General features: G+C 46.0%; 1 protein-coding gene across 4 annotated transcripts in view; it reads left to right on the forward strand.

Annotated features, from left to right (window-relative positions):
- LOC133379434 (solute carrier family 26 member 10-like) overlaps positions 1 to 19,191 on the forward strand; it is a 78,804-nt gene that overhangs the window by 49,342 nt on the left and 10,271 nt on the right. For 2 of the 4 annotated variants that reach the window (XM_061614689.1, XM_061614688.1), the window contains exons 3-14: positions 5,222 to 5,332; positions 6,755 to 6,915; positions 7,570 to 7,734; positions 8,423 to 8,575; positions 10,497 to 10,579; positions 10,819 to 10,966; positions 12,657 to 12,770; positions 13,839 to 13,916; positions 15,570 to 15,665; positions 16,675 to 16,781; positions 17,591 to 17,660; positions 18,619 to 18,789. In XM_061614689.1, coding sequence (XP_061470673.1) covers positions 5,224 to 5,332; positions 6,755 to 6,915; positions 7,570 to 7,734; positions 8,423 to 8,575; positions 10,497 to 10,579; positions 10,819 to 10,966; positions 12,657 to 12,770; positions 13,839 to 13,916; positions 15,570 to 15,665; positions 16,675 to 16,781; positions 17,591 to 17,660; positions 18,619 to 18,789 — 1,455 coding nt within the window. In that variant the 5' untranslated portion in view covers positions 5,222 to 5,223. Of the gene's footprint in view, positions 1 to 2,258; positions 2,527 to 5,085; positions 5,121 to 5,221; positions 5,333 to 6,754; positions 6,916 to 7,569; positions 7,735 to 8,422; positions 8,576 to 10,496; positions 10,580 to 10,818; positions 10,967 to 12,656; positions 12,771 to 13,838; positions 13,917 to 15,569; positions 15,666 to 16,674; positions 16,782 to 17,590; positions 17,661 to 18,618; positions 18,790 to 19,191 lie in introns of those variants that run through there. The other 2 variants (XM_061614687.1, XM_061614690.1) reach the window with 2 other exon arrangements.

A 19,191-nucleotide genomic window follows, 5' to 3' on the forward strand; every position in this document is an offset into this window, starting at 1 on the left:
GTTGTAGTGGACAGCACGATGAAGATGTCGACCCAGTGTGCGGCAGCTGTGAAAAAGGCAAATTCCATGCTAGCAATAATTAGGAAAGGTATTGAAAATAAAACAGCCGATATCATAATGCCGTTGTATAAATCTATGGTGCGGCCGCATTTGGAATACTGTGTACAGTTCTGGTCGCCTCATCTCAAAAAGGATATTCTAGAGTTGGAAAAGGTTCAGAAGAGGGCAACCAGAATGATCAAGGGGATGGAGCGACTCCCTTACGAGGAAAGGTTGCAGCATTTGGGGCTTTTTGGTTTAGAGAAAAGGCGGGTCAGAGGAGACATGATAGAAGTGTATAAAATTATGCATGGCATTGAGAAAGTGGATAGAGAAAAGTTCTTCTCCCTCTCTCATAATACTAGAACTCGTGGACATTCAAAGAAGCTGAATGTTGGAAGATTCAGGACAGACAAAAGGAAGTACTTCTTTACTCAGCGCATAGTTAAACTATGGAATTTGCTCCCACAAGATGCAGTAATGGCCACCAGCTTGGATGGCTTTAAAAGAAGATTAGACAAATTCATGGAGGACGGGGCTATCAATGGCTACTAGCCATGATGGCTGTGCTGTGCCACCCTAGTCAGAGGCAGCATGCTTCTGAAAACCAGTTGCCGGAAGCCTCAGGAGGGGAGAGTGTTCTTGCACTTGGGTCCTGCTTGCGGGCTTCCCCCAGGCACCTGGTTGGCCACTGTGAGAACAGGATGCTGGACTAGATGGGCCACTGGCCTGATCCAGCAGGCTCTTCTTATGTTCTTATGTTCTTATGAGGTGATGTTAGTGGGGGTGGCAGCTCCCGAGAGGCAGAAGGGCGACAGACATTTGTTACAGCGAAGCTGTTTGCTGTTTCAACATTGTCTTCCTCTCCATGCCCTCGGGCTTGCTCAGCTGCTGCTCCCCGGGCTTCTACTGGTGGTGGTGGTGATGGTTTATGTTGGGGGCCGGCTGCAGCAGCTTGGGCTCGAGGACCTGAGCCTTGCTTGGAGCAGGAGCAGAAGAAGGACGTTATGGCGGCATCAGCTGTTGTTGAGCAGGAGGCCCCATGCAAGAGGTCCCGCACCAGGCTGTTGTTGGGCAGGAGGCACCAGGCACTTCCCCCTGTAGAGGTTGCAGTGGAGTGTTATGTGAAGCAATGGTTTGTTCTGCTTCACACACCTGAGCTATGCTCCTGTTGGCAGAGTTGTGCCATTGCATATCCAAACAGTTGTGCGAGCCTGTGGTGGCAACATATCTCCTGTTCTGCTGGCACAGCAAGGCTTCTGACACATATCCTATATCCTGAAAATAAAAAATGAAGGCACACAAAAACAAAATAAGGCATTTAAAACTCTTTAATATGATAAAATCTGTATCAGTTAACAAAAAAGATAATGTCTTTTACAAAACCACATCTCCTATTTGCTTAAATTTGCATCTCTAAGCTGAGAGAATGTTCCACATTTTGGTCCAATGCACATAACAATAAGCTTGAAACTGATCAAATGCCAAAGAAGTAATAAGTGTCTAAATTTGAGCCCCCTTTGAGCTTGAGGCCCAGGCCAAATGGCCCTCCTGCCTCCCCACTCTGATTGTCCCTGGGTGTGACCATTTCCCCAGTGCCATTTTCCTAATTTAAAGTGCCCCTCCAACATTACATTTACTCAAAAGTGCAAGGAAAGAAGGTCCAGTATCATACCTAGCCTTTTCCCTCTCCACGGCTAATAGCAGCTTCAAGAAGCAACTTAGATTTAGATAAGGTCTGTGGTATGAAAAAAAATTATTTTGGATACCTGTTTATGGAGCATGTGAATTGGCCTTTTTAAACCCCCCTCCCCGAGCTGAAACAAACAAACAAGCAAACAAAAATGCAACAGCTGCCTAAGGACAGGAGCTCATGTGGGAAAACCAGGGGAAATGCAAAGATAACAAAGAACTGTTTATTATATTGTTCAAACTAGGGAAATATCTGGTAATCAGGGATACTGGCGAGTTGTCTGGGGGGGTGGAGAGCTGTCAATGTGCATGACTCAGAGGGCATCTAGAAGCAACAGAGCCTTGGTGCCCTGTGTCTGACATTTAGCACCTTGAGCTTCCGCCCCCTTCCTGCCTGGACCCCATTCTGCTTCTCAGAGGGAGGAGAATCCTAGCTACCCAAGCCTTCGATTGGCCAGGGAAGTCAAGCCCAGCCAGGGATAAAAGGTGACAGTGAGCATCCTGCCTGCTTGCCTGCAGCCATCAGCATGAGCAGCTTGGCCTTGTACCGTGGCATCTATACTGAGGAAAGTTTCCAGCAGGTCTATGGGGCACCTCTGAAGCCTGAGAGCAGCCTGGCAGGGATGCTGAAGGGCAGGCTGGCCCGTGGATGGCGGTGCTCTAGAGCTGCAGCCCTGCATTTACTTCAGAGCAGACTTCCTATTGCAAGCTGGCTGCCCAGGTACCAGCCCAAGAAATGGCTCCTGGGGGATGTGGTTGCAGGGCTAACCGTGGGCATTGTGCACATTCCACAAGGTGAGTTTGTGCATGTGCATGTATGTGTGTGAGTGTAAGGGACACTGCTGAACTGAATATCAGTGGTGATCCTGAAAGACCTAGCAGAACAACAACCAAAGGCTAAAGAAGAACTTAATCTAGGGAAGACTCTTCTTTTTCTGCCTATAAGATTGTTGAATTTATGGTGGCGGTCACTCTTCCCTTCTGGAAGTATCCATTGAGCTGTGTGGTGGTGGAAATGGAACATTTTGGGAGGAGGTCATGTCACATTTAGGCACCATCATCCCTGCTCCCCAGATATCCCTTTTCTCTATAAATCTCCTCTTCTGCATAAAAATCATTCAAGATCTCTCATCTTTACTGGTTTAGTGTCCCTTCTTCCTCCTAGTCTTGCCTTAGCCACCTCTGCTCTGCTTCCCAGCTGCAAAATCTTAAGATATTTTCAGTATCTCACCTTAAGGTTCTGATTTCTGTCTCCCTTGGCCCCCTCCCAGGTTCTAATGGATGCCCATCATCTCTATGGGGCTCTAAGCTTCTGTTTTCCTAAACCATCCTATATCCTTCCTGGGAATTTATTCTCAGTCCCCCTTATCCATGGATTCTGCTGTCTTGTCTGTCCCCATTCTTTACCCCTAGATTTTCATCTTTTTCCTTGCACACACTGACCTCTTCTGCACTTTCCAGAGCCCTTTCTCGGATTCACACGCTTTTGAAAAACCCACAGTCAGCTTTCTATCTTCCTCTGTTTGAATAACAGTCATTTTTGGTCTGGGCTTTCTAAAGCTGCAATCCTGTACATGCTTACCTGAGGAGTAAGGCCTATCCTTTGGAGCTGACTTTGAAGTAAACATGCAGAGGGTTGGGCTGCCTTGCTTCAGGAGTTATTTCTTGCTAATCTCTGAGTCTGAAGCTATGTGGTGGAGGGGAGGGGGACACACACACAGCTTCTGGATGTCTTTCCGCCCTGGAGGCCCCAGGTTGGACTCATGCCCTGTCTGCCCTTGTTAAGGTGGCACTTCTTTTTCCTCCAGCGCTAGTCCAGCCGTAGGCAGTTGGGGTTAATGGAGCATGCATGAAGGAGTGCCTGGTCAAGGCTGCTGTCTTCCTCCAAGTTTGACAGAGGAAAAGAAGGAAACATTCATGGGGGTAGGTGGGTCCTCCCACCAAGGAACGTTGGAGGGAGCAATATCAAAATTTACTGCTGTTTGAGAAGCCATTTTCTTTTTGAAAGATGGCATATTCAAAACCCCATGTTTTGTTTTATTTTTATTTCCAGAGGGCTGTTTTAGTATGTCATGGCAAAAGATGCAACAAAATAGTCTTGTGACACCTTAAGGACTTAGATTTATTGTAGGGTAAAACATTTGCAGACTGGAAGAGGCCACTTTATCAGGGAGATGACATGCTGACATGGGTGTCACTCATGCATGTGATAAAGTGGATCCTAGTTCATGAGCACCCAGACACCCTGTTTATAGAGCATTCATCCTGATTTGCTTGCAAGTGGGCTAGGCGACACTGGCTATTTAGTGAGCCTTCATTCTGATTTGTTTGTGGGGACGTTAGATAACATTACATTAAGAAAAAGCGGCATCCCACACTTCCTTATTTATCATAAAAAGTACAATCTTTTGGAGGAAGCAGGTTAGTTGTGTGAGATCTCCCACTCAGCTGTAGTTGTGCAACCTGAATTTGCTAGTATGTGATTGAATCCCACCTGAATGAATCCCGCATTGTGAAAGCTTATGCTGCAATAAATCAGTTTAGTCCTTGAGGTGCTACAGGACTTTGTGGCTTTTATCTGCTATACGGCATTTCACTTCAACACAAGTAGCATACCCAGCACCAGCCAGAATTCCAAATTTCAGAAAAGTGCTAGCAGCACTGAGAGATATATGGGCACATCTGCACAACTATGGATGCTTCCTGATTGTCATTATTTTTGGGTAGGATTCAATCACATACCAGTAAATTTATGTAGCCTCGCTCTGCGTAATGATATGACTAGTCCCAGCTCTTTTCCTGTTTCCTGTTTGGCACTACTGTTGCAGGGAGAAAGGAGCTGCCATCTGGATTCAGCAAAAATAAACCAAGACTGCATTGAGCTGAAGCCTTCACTGTTGATTTCAGATGTGATGTGGGGTGAACATAAGAAGAGCCTGCTGGATCAGGCCAGTGGCCCATCTAGTCCAGCATCCTGTTCTCACAGTGGCCAACCAGGTGCCGGATTGTGATTACTTGGTGGTGAGGGAAACACCCTCTGCACGATGGATTCCAGTAAAGCCTTGAGAGAACCCCTGGCTCTTTTTCATTTCATTTCATTTGATTTCATTTCATTTCATTCATTCATTCATATCTCGCCCTTCCTCCCAGCAGGAGCCCAGGGCTCAGATATAATCCCACTAACTCTCTCCTTCAGGGCTGGGTCCTATGCTACTTGAGTAGCATCATTACCACTTAGGTGTGGCTATTGGCCTCTCTGCTCCAGTAACCTGCAATGAGTAGGGAGGAGCATATATCATGATTACTTCCTATTGCCAATTCTGGTGGCTCATAGGCACCAGTGTCATTGCGAGTCCTTTGACAGGGGAAGTGGGGTCTGCTACTTAAAGGTTGTGTTTCTGAAATTTGAAACTCTTGTCCCAACTGCTTGTTTACATTTGGCATCCCAGCCCATGGAGATTATAGAGCTTTCTGTTTGTTCTTCCTACAGGAATGGCCTTTGCGCTGCTTACCTCGGTAGCACCAGTCTATGGGCTCTACACTTCTTTCTTCCCTGCCCTGCTGTACATGCTCTTTGGTACCGGGCGTCATGTGTCCACCGGTAAGTGTGCTGCAAGATTCAGTTAGGATGCAGTAACCATCCATGAGCTCTGGGGGCACTACTCTTGAGATCTCTCATTTAATGTCCTCTTGCAAATCTTTGCTGCATTTGGAGACCCTGTTGCAGTGAGGACAAAACCTGTGCTCCACCCTTGACTCATGGACCAACCCGCACATATAGTAATCCTGCAGGGCAGCCTTTGCCAACCTGGTGCCCTCCAGATATCCTAGAATACTACTCCCAAGAGGCCGGGAGCTGTTATAATGATGACTGCTTTGTTTGTTCATAATAGTACTAATACATTTAAACTGGGCACATTTATGAAGACGCATTTACTTTTTTCCTTTAATTTTTTTAAAATTAAAAACTGCCCAAAGCTACAATTTACCTCAAACATGAAGAATTGATTAAGAACATGCATACCCATCCCACATTCAAAGTATATATCTGGGGATCTTTGGATTTTCAGGAAAATTTGAAATGTAAGAAAAAACCAAGTTTGCCCCTAAAGCTGAACTAACATTCTGGCGCATTGGATTGAAGATTGAGTTTGGATATAATAGCATGTCTGGGTGGTGGGGTGAGAGGTCGTTGAATCCCTCCATTGCCATAAATCTCACTGGGTGGTCTTCATCATCATTTCGCAGCCTGTTCTATTTCACACATCCAAAGCCTTTAGAACAGAGTAGGACGTAAATGGAGATTTTTCAGCTCTCTGAATGTAGAGAGATTCAGGGCGCTTCTAGGCTGTCACTAACTGCGGATGGGATTCAGTCACACACTGGCAAATTCAGATTACGCAATTACAGCTGAGTGGTAGGTTCTGTTTAACAAACCCGCTTCTCTTAAAAATCAGACTTTTTGCAATAAGGAAAATGAACTGGGAAATGTTGGATAATACTTGCTTTGAGGCAACGTCTTCTAATGTCCCCACAAACAAATCAGGATAATGCTCGCTAAATAGCCAACATTGTCTAGCCTCCCTGCCAACAAATCAGGATGAATGCTCAATAAACAGGTCAACCGGAAGTACCCCCAGTATTTGTTCAGTAGGAAAGGGTGGCACTATTGCTGCTGGTACAGCAACACAAGGCTGAAATGAAATTATTTATTCATTTTATTTATTATTACATTTATATCCTCCAAGAGGCTCACGGTGGCATACAAACATAGTTTTCCCCTTCCCAATTTTACCCTAAAAATAACTCTGTGAGGTAGGTTAGGCTGAGAGACAGTGAGTAGCTGAAGATCACTCTGTGAGATTCATGGCCGAGAAGGGATTCAAACCCTGGTCTCCCAGGTCCCATTTGGATGCTCTAACCACTACACCACACTGACTCTCTGTGTGTCACGGTGTCATATGCAACCCAGTATGGATTTCATTTGTTCCTCTCTTCCTTGTTCTCTTCCTGCTCCCCAAAGGCACCTTTGCTGTGGTCAGCCTGATGACAGGCTCTGTGGTGGAGCGTTTGGTTCCTGCACTCCAGCAGTCCAATGGCACCGTCCCAGCTGAAGAGGCTTTGTTGGAGGGGCAACGCATCGGTGTGGCTGCTGCCATGGCCCTCCTTGTGGGGCTACTCATGGTGAGTTAAAGGGTGTTGCTGAAGCTCGATGGAGCTGAGCTGGTTTTGGGAGTCTGAGCAGAATATGGGAAAGAGGTCCTCCTCAAAAGACCTGAGGGGGCTTGCAACAGTGGTATGGCTGTCATGCTGTGAGGATTCGTAGGGTGCTTTTGGCTGATAAGAAGAGCTGACTGCTTCTGAACATGGAGGTTTCAGTCTTAGCTGTCTGGGCTAATAGGGATATCTGTCCTCCAGCATGTTGTCTAATCCCTTTAAAAACCCATCCATGCTAGTGTCCATCACCATGTCTTAAGGCAGTGAATTCCATAACTTGTTTGCTATGTGAAGAACGATTTTCTTTTGTCGGTTCTGTGAAGTTCTGAACCTGTTGATGCTGAGGGGCAGCACTCCTTCAACAATGTTGTATTGCCCTCTGGAAACCTTATTCAGCAACTCCTCTGACTTTTGGGATTTCAGTAGGCCTAGCCCATACATTTTCAAATACGCTTCCATGAAGATAAGGACTAGAAACCTGCTTTATTAAAACAATGATAGCTAACTTTGCTCAATTCTGCACCCAGGCCCACATTCCATGGTTTTACTGTCTGTAGAATCTCAGCAGACACACAGACCTGGTTCATGTATCTACTGCTGAGGCTTTCCCCTCTTCCCCAGATAGGAATGTTTACCCTTCACCTGGGCTTCCTCTCCACCTATCTCTCTGAGCCAGTCGTCAAGGCCTTTACCAGTGGTGCCGCTTTGCATGTGGTAGTATCTCAGCTCCAGAGTCTACTGGGCCTACACCTGCCACGTCCTGCTGGCTGCTTCACCATCTTCAAGGTATGCAGATCCACATTTGGGGCCCCAATACATCTCTGCTTATGAAGCTGCCAGAAATGTAAATGCAAAGGGAGAATGCCTTTCTTTTTCCTATCCACCCGATTCCTGTTCCTATACATGAGATATTTTGCTTCTCTGGGCTAATATGAATGTACTCATTTCCGTATAGCCACTGCTCTCTCTTGCCATGGTGCTTTTAGGCAGCCTCAGTGGAGGATAGTCCATTTGCCCGAATGGGGTACTGCCCCACCAACCTTGGCCTACCCTCAAGCAGCCCCCACTTACCTTCCTTCTTAATCAGAGCCATTCCACAGGGTGCCACTGCCTGTCAGTTTAGTCCTAATGCTGCCCTTGTAAAACTCTGGAGGGAGAAGGGTGGGGACAAAACTAAAATTAGTTGCTTTTGCTTGTCATTGGCTCTGACTCCACATACTGTTGGTCTCCCTGCCTTCCACCCTACCAGTTCCAATGGCCACTTGCTACCACTGGGCAGCTTTGTGGCTTATCAGGTATACTGAATTAGGCTGCCAATGCCCATATTTTAATTGCAGCTAGATGATTTCAGTAAGCATAGCTGCTTTCTCTTCCCAGGCTGCTAAAAGCATTGTAGTCTACCCCTTTGACAGAAGACCTGGCTGCCCTTTGTAAATGCCATGCCAGATGTTCATGTCTCTGCATTACACCATAGACACTGGCATCTGTTGTGGAAGCCTTGCCTTTAACCAACATAGCTGAACTGCTCATCTCAGGACTCTGCTTGGCTGTGTTGGTACCCATCAAGGAGATCAACAACCGCTACCGTAGCCGGATGTGGGTCCCCATCCCAGGAGAGATCATCATGGTATGTGTGAAGCTTTGACCAAGCCTGTCTTTCTGCATCCAGCCAGCAGGAGGGCCCATGGAAAGGAAATGCACATTTAGCACTTACAAAGAATGCAAATTCAGTTGATTTTGTCATATTTTCGTTGTACATTTCTTCTTCCAAAATTGAGATTGTCAAAGAACGGGCCTTTTCAGTTATGGCCCCCCATATGTGGAATGCTCTCCGTAGAGAGTCATGCCTGGCACCATCCTTGACAGTTTTTATGTGCCAGGCGAAGACCTTTCTTTTTACTCAGGCTTTCCTTAATGTTGCCTCCTGCACTGATGCTTGTCTTTTGGTGGAGTGGGTAGGACCTGGGCCTTATTAATGAGGAGCATTTTCTGGATTTTGTATTGACATTCTTTTAATTTTTTTCTGGTTTTAAATTGTTTTTATGTAGTGTATTTTGTGAAGTTGCTTTGATACTTTTTATTGTATAAAGCAACTGATAGATGAAATAAATATATAATGTAATATAATAAAGGTTGTGGATGGATGACGGATAGATGGATGGAACAGGGATGATAGTGGTCAAGAAGAGGGGGTACAGGAGACAAAGAAGGATATGGATGTTGGGGACAGGTGAGCAGGGACGGACGTAATTGTGGTTGGTGGGGCAGGGAGCTGAGCAGGGCACTGAAAATGTAAGGGCCGAATTAGATATCTCATTAAATACATCTTTGCATTTAATATGCATGTTTTTAAAACTACAAAGAGCAGTCACTGAAGTGGAGTGGGGTGATAATTATAGGGTTTGCAGCAGGTGGAGAGGGGGACTTTAACCTTTTTGTTCTGTGGTGTGGTCCTGAAGAAAATTACTTCTTTGTAGCTGTTACTTGCTTTTGGAGGAAATTCCCCATTTTCACCAGGACCACAGCAGAAGAGGAAAGGCTCCCTTCCTGCTGCAATCCTCAGAATTATCAGCCACTTCACCCCCAGCAGTAGATATCTGCGTTTAAAAAACAAAACAAAAATATGCTCATTCAGTGTGAATAAAGATGCAATTTAATGGCCCCATTTAATTTGGCCCTAACTATTTGACCTTTGAGATACCTGCTCGGAATCACTTATGGTGCCTTTGGTAGACGTTGCCAATGTATATAAAAACTTTTCCCCCATGGCCATAAGGGCTAGAAACAGAGGAGATTTTAACAGTATGTGATTCTGACATCAAATACCAGGTTCCTTGCTCAGGCAGTGAACTTCTCACGTTGCAAAATATGCAAAGCATTTGCCAAGGTAGTTCTGTGAGACAGCTAAGGTTCATAAACAGAGAGTTTACCCTACACGTTGTATCTGGTGTTGCTGTTCTGTTTTCTCCGCCTACTTGTACCAGGATAATAATCCCAGCTTTACTCATCTTTTCTTTTTTGCCAGGAATATAAAAATCATGAATGCTCTCTCTCTCTCTCTCTCTCTCTCTCTCTCTCTCTCTCTCTCTCTCTCTCTCTCTCTCTCTCTCTCTGTGTGTGTGTGTGTGTGTGTGTGTGTGTGTGTGTGTGTGTGTGTTGTGGACTATAAAATTCTACCACCACCATTGCCCCATTCCACACCCCTTGAACACTCTTACTTCTGTGTAGGACATCTTCTAAAACCGGATTCCCTTTTTAAAAAAACACACCTAGACCTGCTCAGCTTGGTGTAGAAAATCCCCCCTTCCCAATTCACCTGGACCTTAATTCTTGCAATATTTGGAGGCTTTCAAATGAGATGTCCTTTCACAATGAAATGCATTCAGGAGATATAGGGACACATTTGGGGACGTCTAATATTTGGAGCAGCCATCTGGATAACAACTATATAGCTGATGTTCTCAAAAGTGACAAGGTTTTTTTTTTACAGCTGTCACAGCCTACAGCCCTTGGGACTGACCCGTGATTTATTTCTCGTTCTTTGACAGGTACTGCTAGCTACTGGGATCTGCTTTGCTTCCTCCTTAAACACTCACTATAAAGTGCAGATTGTTGGACACCTCCCAGCAGGGTAAGATCCCTTTTTCTCTCTCTCTCCATCCTCCCCGTTCTTCATGCTGACTGAGGGCAAGGTCACTGCTACCCTGTTGGCATGGCAACAGAAGTGTGGCTTCCTGGCTTGGCCTAGCCCCTAGTTGCTGGAATTCATAAAGGCCAACCTGGCCCTGGGGATGATCGCTGGGGAGGGGCAGGGAATGATCTCTGTCCCAGGGCACACGGTGACTCCCATTCCACCATTCTTTCATGCAGGTTCCCACAGCCCCAGCTCCCAGCCTTGCATCTGCTGCCCCAAGTGCTGGGTGACACGGTGGCCCTCACTTTCGTGGCCTACGCCATCTCAGTGTCATTGGCCATGATCTACGCTGAGAAGCACCATTATGTCATTGACCCCAACCAGGTGTGTGCTCAGCCTGGAGAGCGTAGGGCTTCCTCAGGGTTGGGAGGTAGAACCTGGACACTTCCAGCCAGGGATTCTGTTCCCTTCACTTGTCAAGCCTGGGTCCCCATCCTTGTGCCTGCTGCTATTGGGCTTATGTCTTCCCATAGGTATCTGGTTGGCCACTGCGGGAACAGAAGGCTGGACTAGATGGACCTTTAGTCTGATCCAGCAGGGCTCTTCTCTGTTCTTATGACCCAGCTTATTGTCGAGCCTCCTTCCCTGTATCTTATACCTTCCCACTACCACACTTAGAATCTGACAACAAAAATCCATTCCTGGTTTTCTTGCAAGCTTTCTTTGTTTCAGCAGCCCAGTCTAGTCTGTGTCTGTGGGGAGTGGGGGAGCCTCAGCTGTTACTGTTGGTAGAAAATTGGGAATCAGAAGCCCTTGGCAATCTAGTGCAAATTCTCCAGTGCTATACCTGTAGACCCTGATCTGCCTGCCTTTGATCTATGGGGCTTGTATATTGGCATTTATCAGCCAGGCAATAGGCAAAGAATCATAGACGTGTAGGGGTAGAGCCATTTCCCCAGTCTTGTCCTATCCACATTGTGCTCTGCTGCTTGCAATCGGGAACCAAAAGTTTCAATGATTGACAGTGCACATACTGTCCATATTTTCTCAGCCATGCTTAGTCTGCAAGGAACCAAGGTCCCATCTGCACTATATATTTAAAGCAGCATTATACCACTTTAAACAGTTATGGCTTGCCCCAAAGAATCCTGGGAAGTATCGTTTCTTTAGGTGCTGAGATTTTTTAGAGGAGACCCCTATTCGCCTCACAAGAGCTACAGTTCTCAGAGTGGTTTAACAGTTAATGCCTCTTCCCAAGGAACTTTGGGAACTGTAGCTTCATGAGAACAGGGTTCTCCTAATAACTCTCAGCACCCTTAACAAACAAGTTCCCAGGATTCTTTGAGGAAGCCGCAACTGGTATAATACTGCTTTAAATGTATAGTGCGGATGAAGCCAAGGTATTGCTATTTCTGCCATCTGTATGAACTCCCCTCTGCCAGCTTTTTTGCCTCCATCCCCTGGGCATCAGATACCCATTTTTCCTTTTTCTTTAACACTCCCATTGGCAGAGTTCTGTCAAGCATCAAAGATGTCGCTTGTAACCCTTGCAACTCTAGTCACAGCCCATCGTAGATAGAGGACAAGCAACACAAAACCAGATTACCTGTCATAATTCCCATATGCTCCAACTAGCCTCTCCAGCAAAGGAATTCTGGGAGCTGGAGTTCTGTCAAGTATTTTTTTATAGGGATGTCTATGAATTTTCAGTACCCTCACAAACATGGTTTGTAGGATTTTTGTGGGACTGCACAGGGTAGGATGGGGAGCCATGACAGTAAACCTTCTAAAAACTGGTCTCTGTTTCTAGTGTAGACGTAGCTTGAGAATTCCTCCTTTCTCTAGACCAGGGATGGGGAACCTGTGGCCCACTAGATGTAGTTGGAGCTTCTATCATCACTTGACTGTTGGCCATGCTGGCTGGGGCTGATGGAGGTTGGAGTTTAACAACATCTAGAGGGCCACAGGTTCCTCATCCCTGCTCTGAGTCCCTATCCCCACCCTGTGACAGAATAGCTTAAGTTCAACCGAGTAAGAGTCAGCTGTCATCTTACCTTCCTCTGTCCTCCCATAGGAACTACTGGCTCATGGCCTCTCAAACCTGGCCTCCTCCCTGTTCACCTGTTTCCCCAGTTCGGCCACGCTGGCTACAACCAACATCTTGGAGAGTGCTGGTGGACACACACAGGTATAAGGCTGATGTTTTGGGACAGAGAACTTGTATGTTGTTGGACTCCAACTCCCATCGTCCCTGACCATTAGCCATGCTGGTTAGGGTTGATGGGAGTTTGGCAACAGCTAGAGGGCTATGCACTCCCCATCCTTGGCCTATATCTTGTTTACTACTATGTTGGCACATTTGCTTTTATTGCTTAGAAACAGTGGGGAGGGGGCAAAGAGCTGGTTGCTTAGAAAGATAAGCAAGGGTAGGGGAGTGGCCAGTAGCAGCAGCAGTAGCAGCAGCGGGGAGAAGAGGACTGGTCCAGTGCTGGAATCGAAGCATGGTCAGCAGCAATAGCCCACTGGGATTAAGGAACCTAACTTTTGTTTCCTGATGGGGCTCCTGTGCCTTTTATCACTACACAACAAGCAGATATGGATTTGCTTAGCACTTGCCATGCAGCTCTTAAAGGAATAGGAGCCTTTTCCAGAAATAATAATAATAATAATAATTTGCAAACCGAGCTGTGAGCTGGAGGTTTTGACTCACTGAAAAAAAATGTGAAAGGGCTGCCTCCTTTGTTAAGGACAGAGGATCTGTGCATTTAACAGTCAGAAATTGGCAGGCATAACTTTTTCTATCAATGTATCTCCATGCTGGGCGAGGGGTAGGTGGAAGCTTAATCTGTCTTCCAATCTGTAGTTGTTAAAGGTGTGGAGCCTCTATCTATATAAAAAAGTGGCAACCTTATAGGTTAAGAGGGTGTCTGTGAACTATGAGTGCTGACTTGGCATAACATGGCTGTATGGATGATGTGGTTTGGTGCAGCTTGGGCGCACACACATCATTTTAACATTGTGCTATAATTACACTCGTATATCCAAGGCTGACCTGGGTAAATTTAGCTGGAGTTTTTAGAGTACTTAGCATCATGGGGAATACAGATCTGCTGGTTTATTTGGTACCACGGTATTTTCTAGGTCACTGGTGCTGTCCAGTGCTAAGGGGGCAGCACAACGTTGCTTGGTTCCCAGTGGGCCTTAATGTCACTTTTTATTATCTCTGCCATGACTAACCAGCCTTCCTTGCCCACAGCTCTCTGGCCTCTTCACCAGTGCTGTTGTCCTGGTTGTATTGATATGGATTGGACCACTCTTCTATTACCTGCCCAAGGTGAGCTAGTTGCAGGGGGCAAGGTAGGGATCATCCAAAGGGCAACTCATTACCTTCAGCCAATTTTGACACAGAACTAAATTATGTGTTCACTCTATACATAATTGATACAATTTGGTAACTTATTCTATGCAGATTGTGAATCTCCTGGAAATGTTTGTTTTATTTACTTATTGTTGGCACAAAGACCTGGCTCTGAAAGTGAAGGAAAAGTGTACATGTACACTCCTACCACACAGGGTGCTTTGGTTAGCAAAGTCACTTAAATAACGCAGATGGAGTCCTGAGGGGAAAGTCCTGGTTACTGAGCAAATTAAACACAACAGTGTGTAATGGGATTTCCCCCCCAGTTTAGGCCTTTTACATAGCAGGGAGTCATACAACCAAACATACAGAGGAAAACTCCCTCAGAACTACACAGCCAATCAGAGCACTGAAGATCATGCCACTCGGCCTGATTGCTAAGCAACACCTCACCCATCCCTTTCTTCTCTAATTGACTTTAACATTAACAGAATTAACCCTTAAGTTATAAACTGAATGATCCCTGCTGTTGCCCTTCCAACAGCTTCAGTGCTAGGTGTTTAGCCTGGAATTTGCATCCTGGAATTTTTATAGAAAATTTAGTGGTTAGAAGTCACTGTTGCCAACCCATTTCATCCCACTGATTTCTAAAAATGTAACATGCAGTTGTAGCATCAGCTTGTCCAATGGGGACTGGTGAAAAATACTATGGAAATTTTTCAGGGCTATTGTGCCTGTAATGAGAAATTTCTTCCTTGTGGCTTCTGCCTCTGGTTGCTTTCTGTTCAGTGTGGCTGTGGAATTACTGATAAAATGCTCCTTAATTTTTTAGTCAGTTCTTGCTTCTCATGGTGGGGAAGGTGTTAAGTACTGGTTCCCCCTCATTGTTTCCTTTTTTAAAAAAATTGTGAGCAAATTTATTTCACAATGAAAGACAAAATAATGATAGGAAAACAGTAAGTAAAGCCCTCCCTCTGAAGGGAACAGGAACTGACTACTGAAGGATCAATTAAGGGAGAATTCAGCAATGCCACATCCCTGCTGAACAGGCAAGGTTGGAAGGTTGACCAGAAGGGAATGTGGCCCTCAGGATGAAAAATATTCTCTATCCTGTGCTATAAAGTTGGTATTTATACAGTGAGGAGGAGAGCCTGGCTGGGAGTCCAGAGTCTGTGAGTTCAAATCCCCGCTTGTGTCTCCTGGGTGTCAAGGGCCAGCTAAAGATCACCCCCCACAGTGAGTGGTTCAGGGGTTACATGCCCTGCCACCTGTGCAGCCGTGGGCAAGCTGCATAGTCCCAAGGAGCCCAGTTGCCCCCCAGCTGGCAATTGCAGACAAGGAAGGGGCTGGCTTGTGCAGCTGTGGCAAGCTGAGCAGGCCCTAGCCAGCTGGGGAGGACTAGCCTCAGAGAGAGGCAATGGTAAACCCCCTCTGAATACCGCTTACCATGAAATCCCTATTCATAGGGTAGCCATAAGTTGGGATCGACTTGAAGGCAGTCCATTTCCATTTTTTCATCCCTGTGTTATGCCCATAGCCAGCTTTGCCCTGTGTTGCTGGTGGATAGTATGTTATAGAGCAGGTCACAGAGACCCCCATCTCACCCCCTCATTTCTTTTTCATGTCTAGGCTGTCTTGGCTTGTATCAATGTCACCAGCCTTCGGCAGATGTTTCTGCAGTTCCAGAACCTGCCTGAGCTGTGGAGGATCAGCCACATTGACTTTGTAAGCAGTGACAGCATCTGGGAATTGACTAATTTCTAACCTGACAGTTAGAAATTGAGGGCTGAATGTGTTCCTACCCTATCAAAATGTTTGAATTGCTGCCAAGTTTTTGCAGTTGGAACTGATTACTTTAGTGCAGTGGTTCCCAAATGTTTCCCCCCATGGACCACTTGGTGGACTTGGTGGACCATTTAATGATTTTTCTGCCTGTTATAGCAATTGGAATATGCTGTGCTAGATGCTGTATGGTTTTAATTGTATTTTATCACTTTTTTATTTATTATATTTTATTATATTACAATTTGAATTCCATAGAATGCAATTTTATTTATTTATTTATTAATAAAATACAGTATAACAAATAAAAGGAGCAATAAAATTACAGTTAAAAATAAAAATGAATGTTGAATGCACTGTGCCTGCTGTTCTTCACAGACAGACCACAGACCACCTGAATTAAACTCGTGGATCTCTGGTGGTCCATGGACCACAGTTTGAGACCCCTTTGCTTTCGCACATTCATATATTGCCTTTCTGACAATGCTTTCAAGGTGGTCTATAGTTTAAGTAAGGGCTTATAATAGGGATGAGGAACCTGTGCCCCCGCTCCCAAGTTTTGTTGGACTACAGCTCCCATCTTTTTTGACTGTTGGTCATGTACACTGGGACTGATGGGAGATGAAGTCCAGCAACACCTGGAGGGCAAAAGGTTCCCTACCCTTGCCACATGGGCAAAGCCCACAGTCCTATCATGTCAAACAGTCATGGCAGTAGAGAGTTTAATCTGAAAACCATGCAGGTCACTTTGTTGTCTTCCACAGTGAGCTGGTGTGAAACTCTGCCTTGTGGAAAGGTCCACCCCTTAGCCATTGTTGGACTGCCAATCCCATCGTTCCTGGCCATTGGTCATGCACACTGGGGCTGATGGGAATTGGAGACCAGCAGCATATGGAGGGCCACAGATTAGGTGCCCCTTTCATTATATCCCATCCTTTCTCTTCCATTACAGGCCGTATGGGTGGTCACGTGGCTCTCTGTAGTTGTGCTCAACGTGGACCTTGGCCTGGCTGTAGGGGTTGTGTTCTCCATGATGACTGTTGTTTTCCGCACACAGAGGTATGTGCCTGCCTGTCTGCCTGCTTCCTCTGCATTCTCTTGTTGTTGAAGGTTTGATCAGGTCCAGCTCTTAGGTGCAGATGCCCCCTGATGGGATTGCCAGGTGCTGGCAAAGCTATAGGGCTTGGGTAAGGAACCTTTTTTCTGTTGAGGGCTGCACTACCTCAGGGGCAATCTGCTGGCTGCTGCAGGCCAGAGGTGGGCAGGGCCAGAGCCACAAGTGGGTGGAGGCTGCAGTATTGAAATATCATATACAGTTCTCTCCCACTTCCCACCCATCTGTTGGGGGCCACATGAAATTAAGCATGGAGAAATGCTGCAGATCAGTGGCAGAGCACCTGCTTTGCATGCAAAAGGTCTTTTATTCAACCCCCGGCATCTCCGGGTAGGGCTGGGAAAGATCCATGTCTGAAACGCTGCAGAACAGCTGCTATTCAGTGTAGACAATACTGAGCTAGCTAGACCAAGATGCTGACTTGGCAGCTTCCCGTGTTCTTAATTTCTCCCTTGCCCACCAGTGTTGCCCCTCCCAGAAGCTGGAGCATACTAGCACAGAGAGAAAACTGCAATGTGAGTTTCTTCCATGTGGCAGGAGGCCACTCACATTAACCCTGGTGGCACAGGAAGGAGCTGTGGCACAGCATCTCTTGTGCGGCAAAAGTCCCATGAGAAGGAGCCCACGCTGGGGGCGAGAAGAAGCCTATGGTTCCCTGCAGCTTTCCACCTCCAACCATGCTTGCTGCATGGTGGGGAAGCTCTATCCAGATGAATGCCTATTTGTCCTTTATGACACTTTGTCAATCTTACAGGACTGAGTGCTCGGTGCTGGGCAGGGCAGCTGACACAGAGATCTACAAGCCTGTCAAGTACAACAGCAAGGTAAGGGTACTAGGGATCTAGAACAAACAAACAAGCACATGGACACACACACATACACACCATGTGCATGTCTGAAATTGTAACCCCAAAGCAGCCATTACAGAGAGAATATATCTCAGCAGTACTGCTGATGATGGGGTTAGCCCAGCACAACATTAGAAAAACAGCAAAGGGACTTCTAGTTCTAACTATCCCCTTCCCTTGCCACTGTCCTACCTTTTCAGAAACTTGAACTTGAACTTATTGGGCTGTGGACTCTTCTTCCTTGCAAACCCTGGAAGGCTGAGCCTTCTCTACAGGTCAACCTCATCACTGATGCTTTAAATTTTGAGAGCGGGTTGTGAAAAGGGGCTTGGGAGAGCTTTTCTGGACTGCTTTTGGGAAGTCAGGGCACTTTCAGACAAATTGTTTTTGGGTGGGATTCAGTCACATACCAGCAAATTCAGTTGGTGCAATTAAAGATGATTGGGAAGTCTGGTGCAACAAACCCGCTTCCTGCCAAAATTGGACTTTTTGGGATAAGGAAAGTGACAGGCTAATCCTCAGGAAAAGTGTAAGATAACACTTTGATGCAATGTCAGTTACATCCATACCATACATTTAAAGCACATTAAAAGCACATAGCTTCCCCCAAAGAATCCTGGGAACTGTATTTACCCCTCACAGAGCTACAGTTCTCAGTACCCTTACAAGCTACATTTCCCAGGATTTTGGGGGGGACGTTCCCCCAAATATGCTTTAAATATATTATGTGGATGTGACCAAAATCTAACCACCTTGCGAACAAGTCAGGATGAATGCTCCATAAACAGGCTGTCTAGAAGCGACCTCAGACTTACTCACTGATGGTGAAACTGTAATACTGGTGGTATTGAAGTCTGTCATTGCAATTAGAAGGCAAATAACAACACAATGATGCATCGGTACCTTCTTTATCTATCCCATTCCTGCTTCTCAGTGCTTTGAGATCCCAGGTGTGAAGATTTTGAGTTACCAGGCCCCCATCTATTACGGGAACTGCAGCATCTTTCGCAACACCCTGAGCCAACTTGTGGGGTTGGACCAAGAGTGGGAGAAGCAGGAGGACCAAGGTCCCGACAGTGGGATCAAGATGGACATCAGCACTGTGGTAATGTTCTTGGTGAAGGACTGAGGAGGGAGGGAGAGAGGGGGAGAGAGAGAGAGAAAGAGCAAGTGAGTGAGTGAGAGAGAGAGAGTGCGTGAGTGAGGGGGGGAATGGGGAAATTGAATTCAGATAGAATTAATTAAAAATTAGCCCCTAAGCTTTCTCCCCCCCCTTTATCCCTCCCAATCCCTTTTCCTTTTGTTTAGTGACTCTCAAATTGTGAGCCTGAGGGCAGGGACTGCCTTCTCATTGATATTTGTAAGCCACTCTGGGAACCTTTTCCAGCTGAAGAGTGGGATAAAAATGTCAATAGTACTAGCAGAATTCAGTTCGTACAACTCTTGCCAGGCAGAATAGCCTTCAATACTGTCTGAGATAGACCATTAGCCTGATTCAGTAGAAACA

The sequence above is a fragment of the Rhineura floridana genome, chromosome 3 (assembly GCF_030035675.1).
Source record: "Rhineura floridana isolate rRhiFlo1 chromosome 3, rRhiFlo1.hap2, whole genome shotgun sequence".
Lineage (NCBI taxonomy): Eukaryota > Metazoa > Chordata > Lepidosauria > Squamata > Rhineuridae > Rhineura > Rhineura floridana.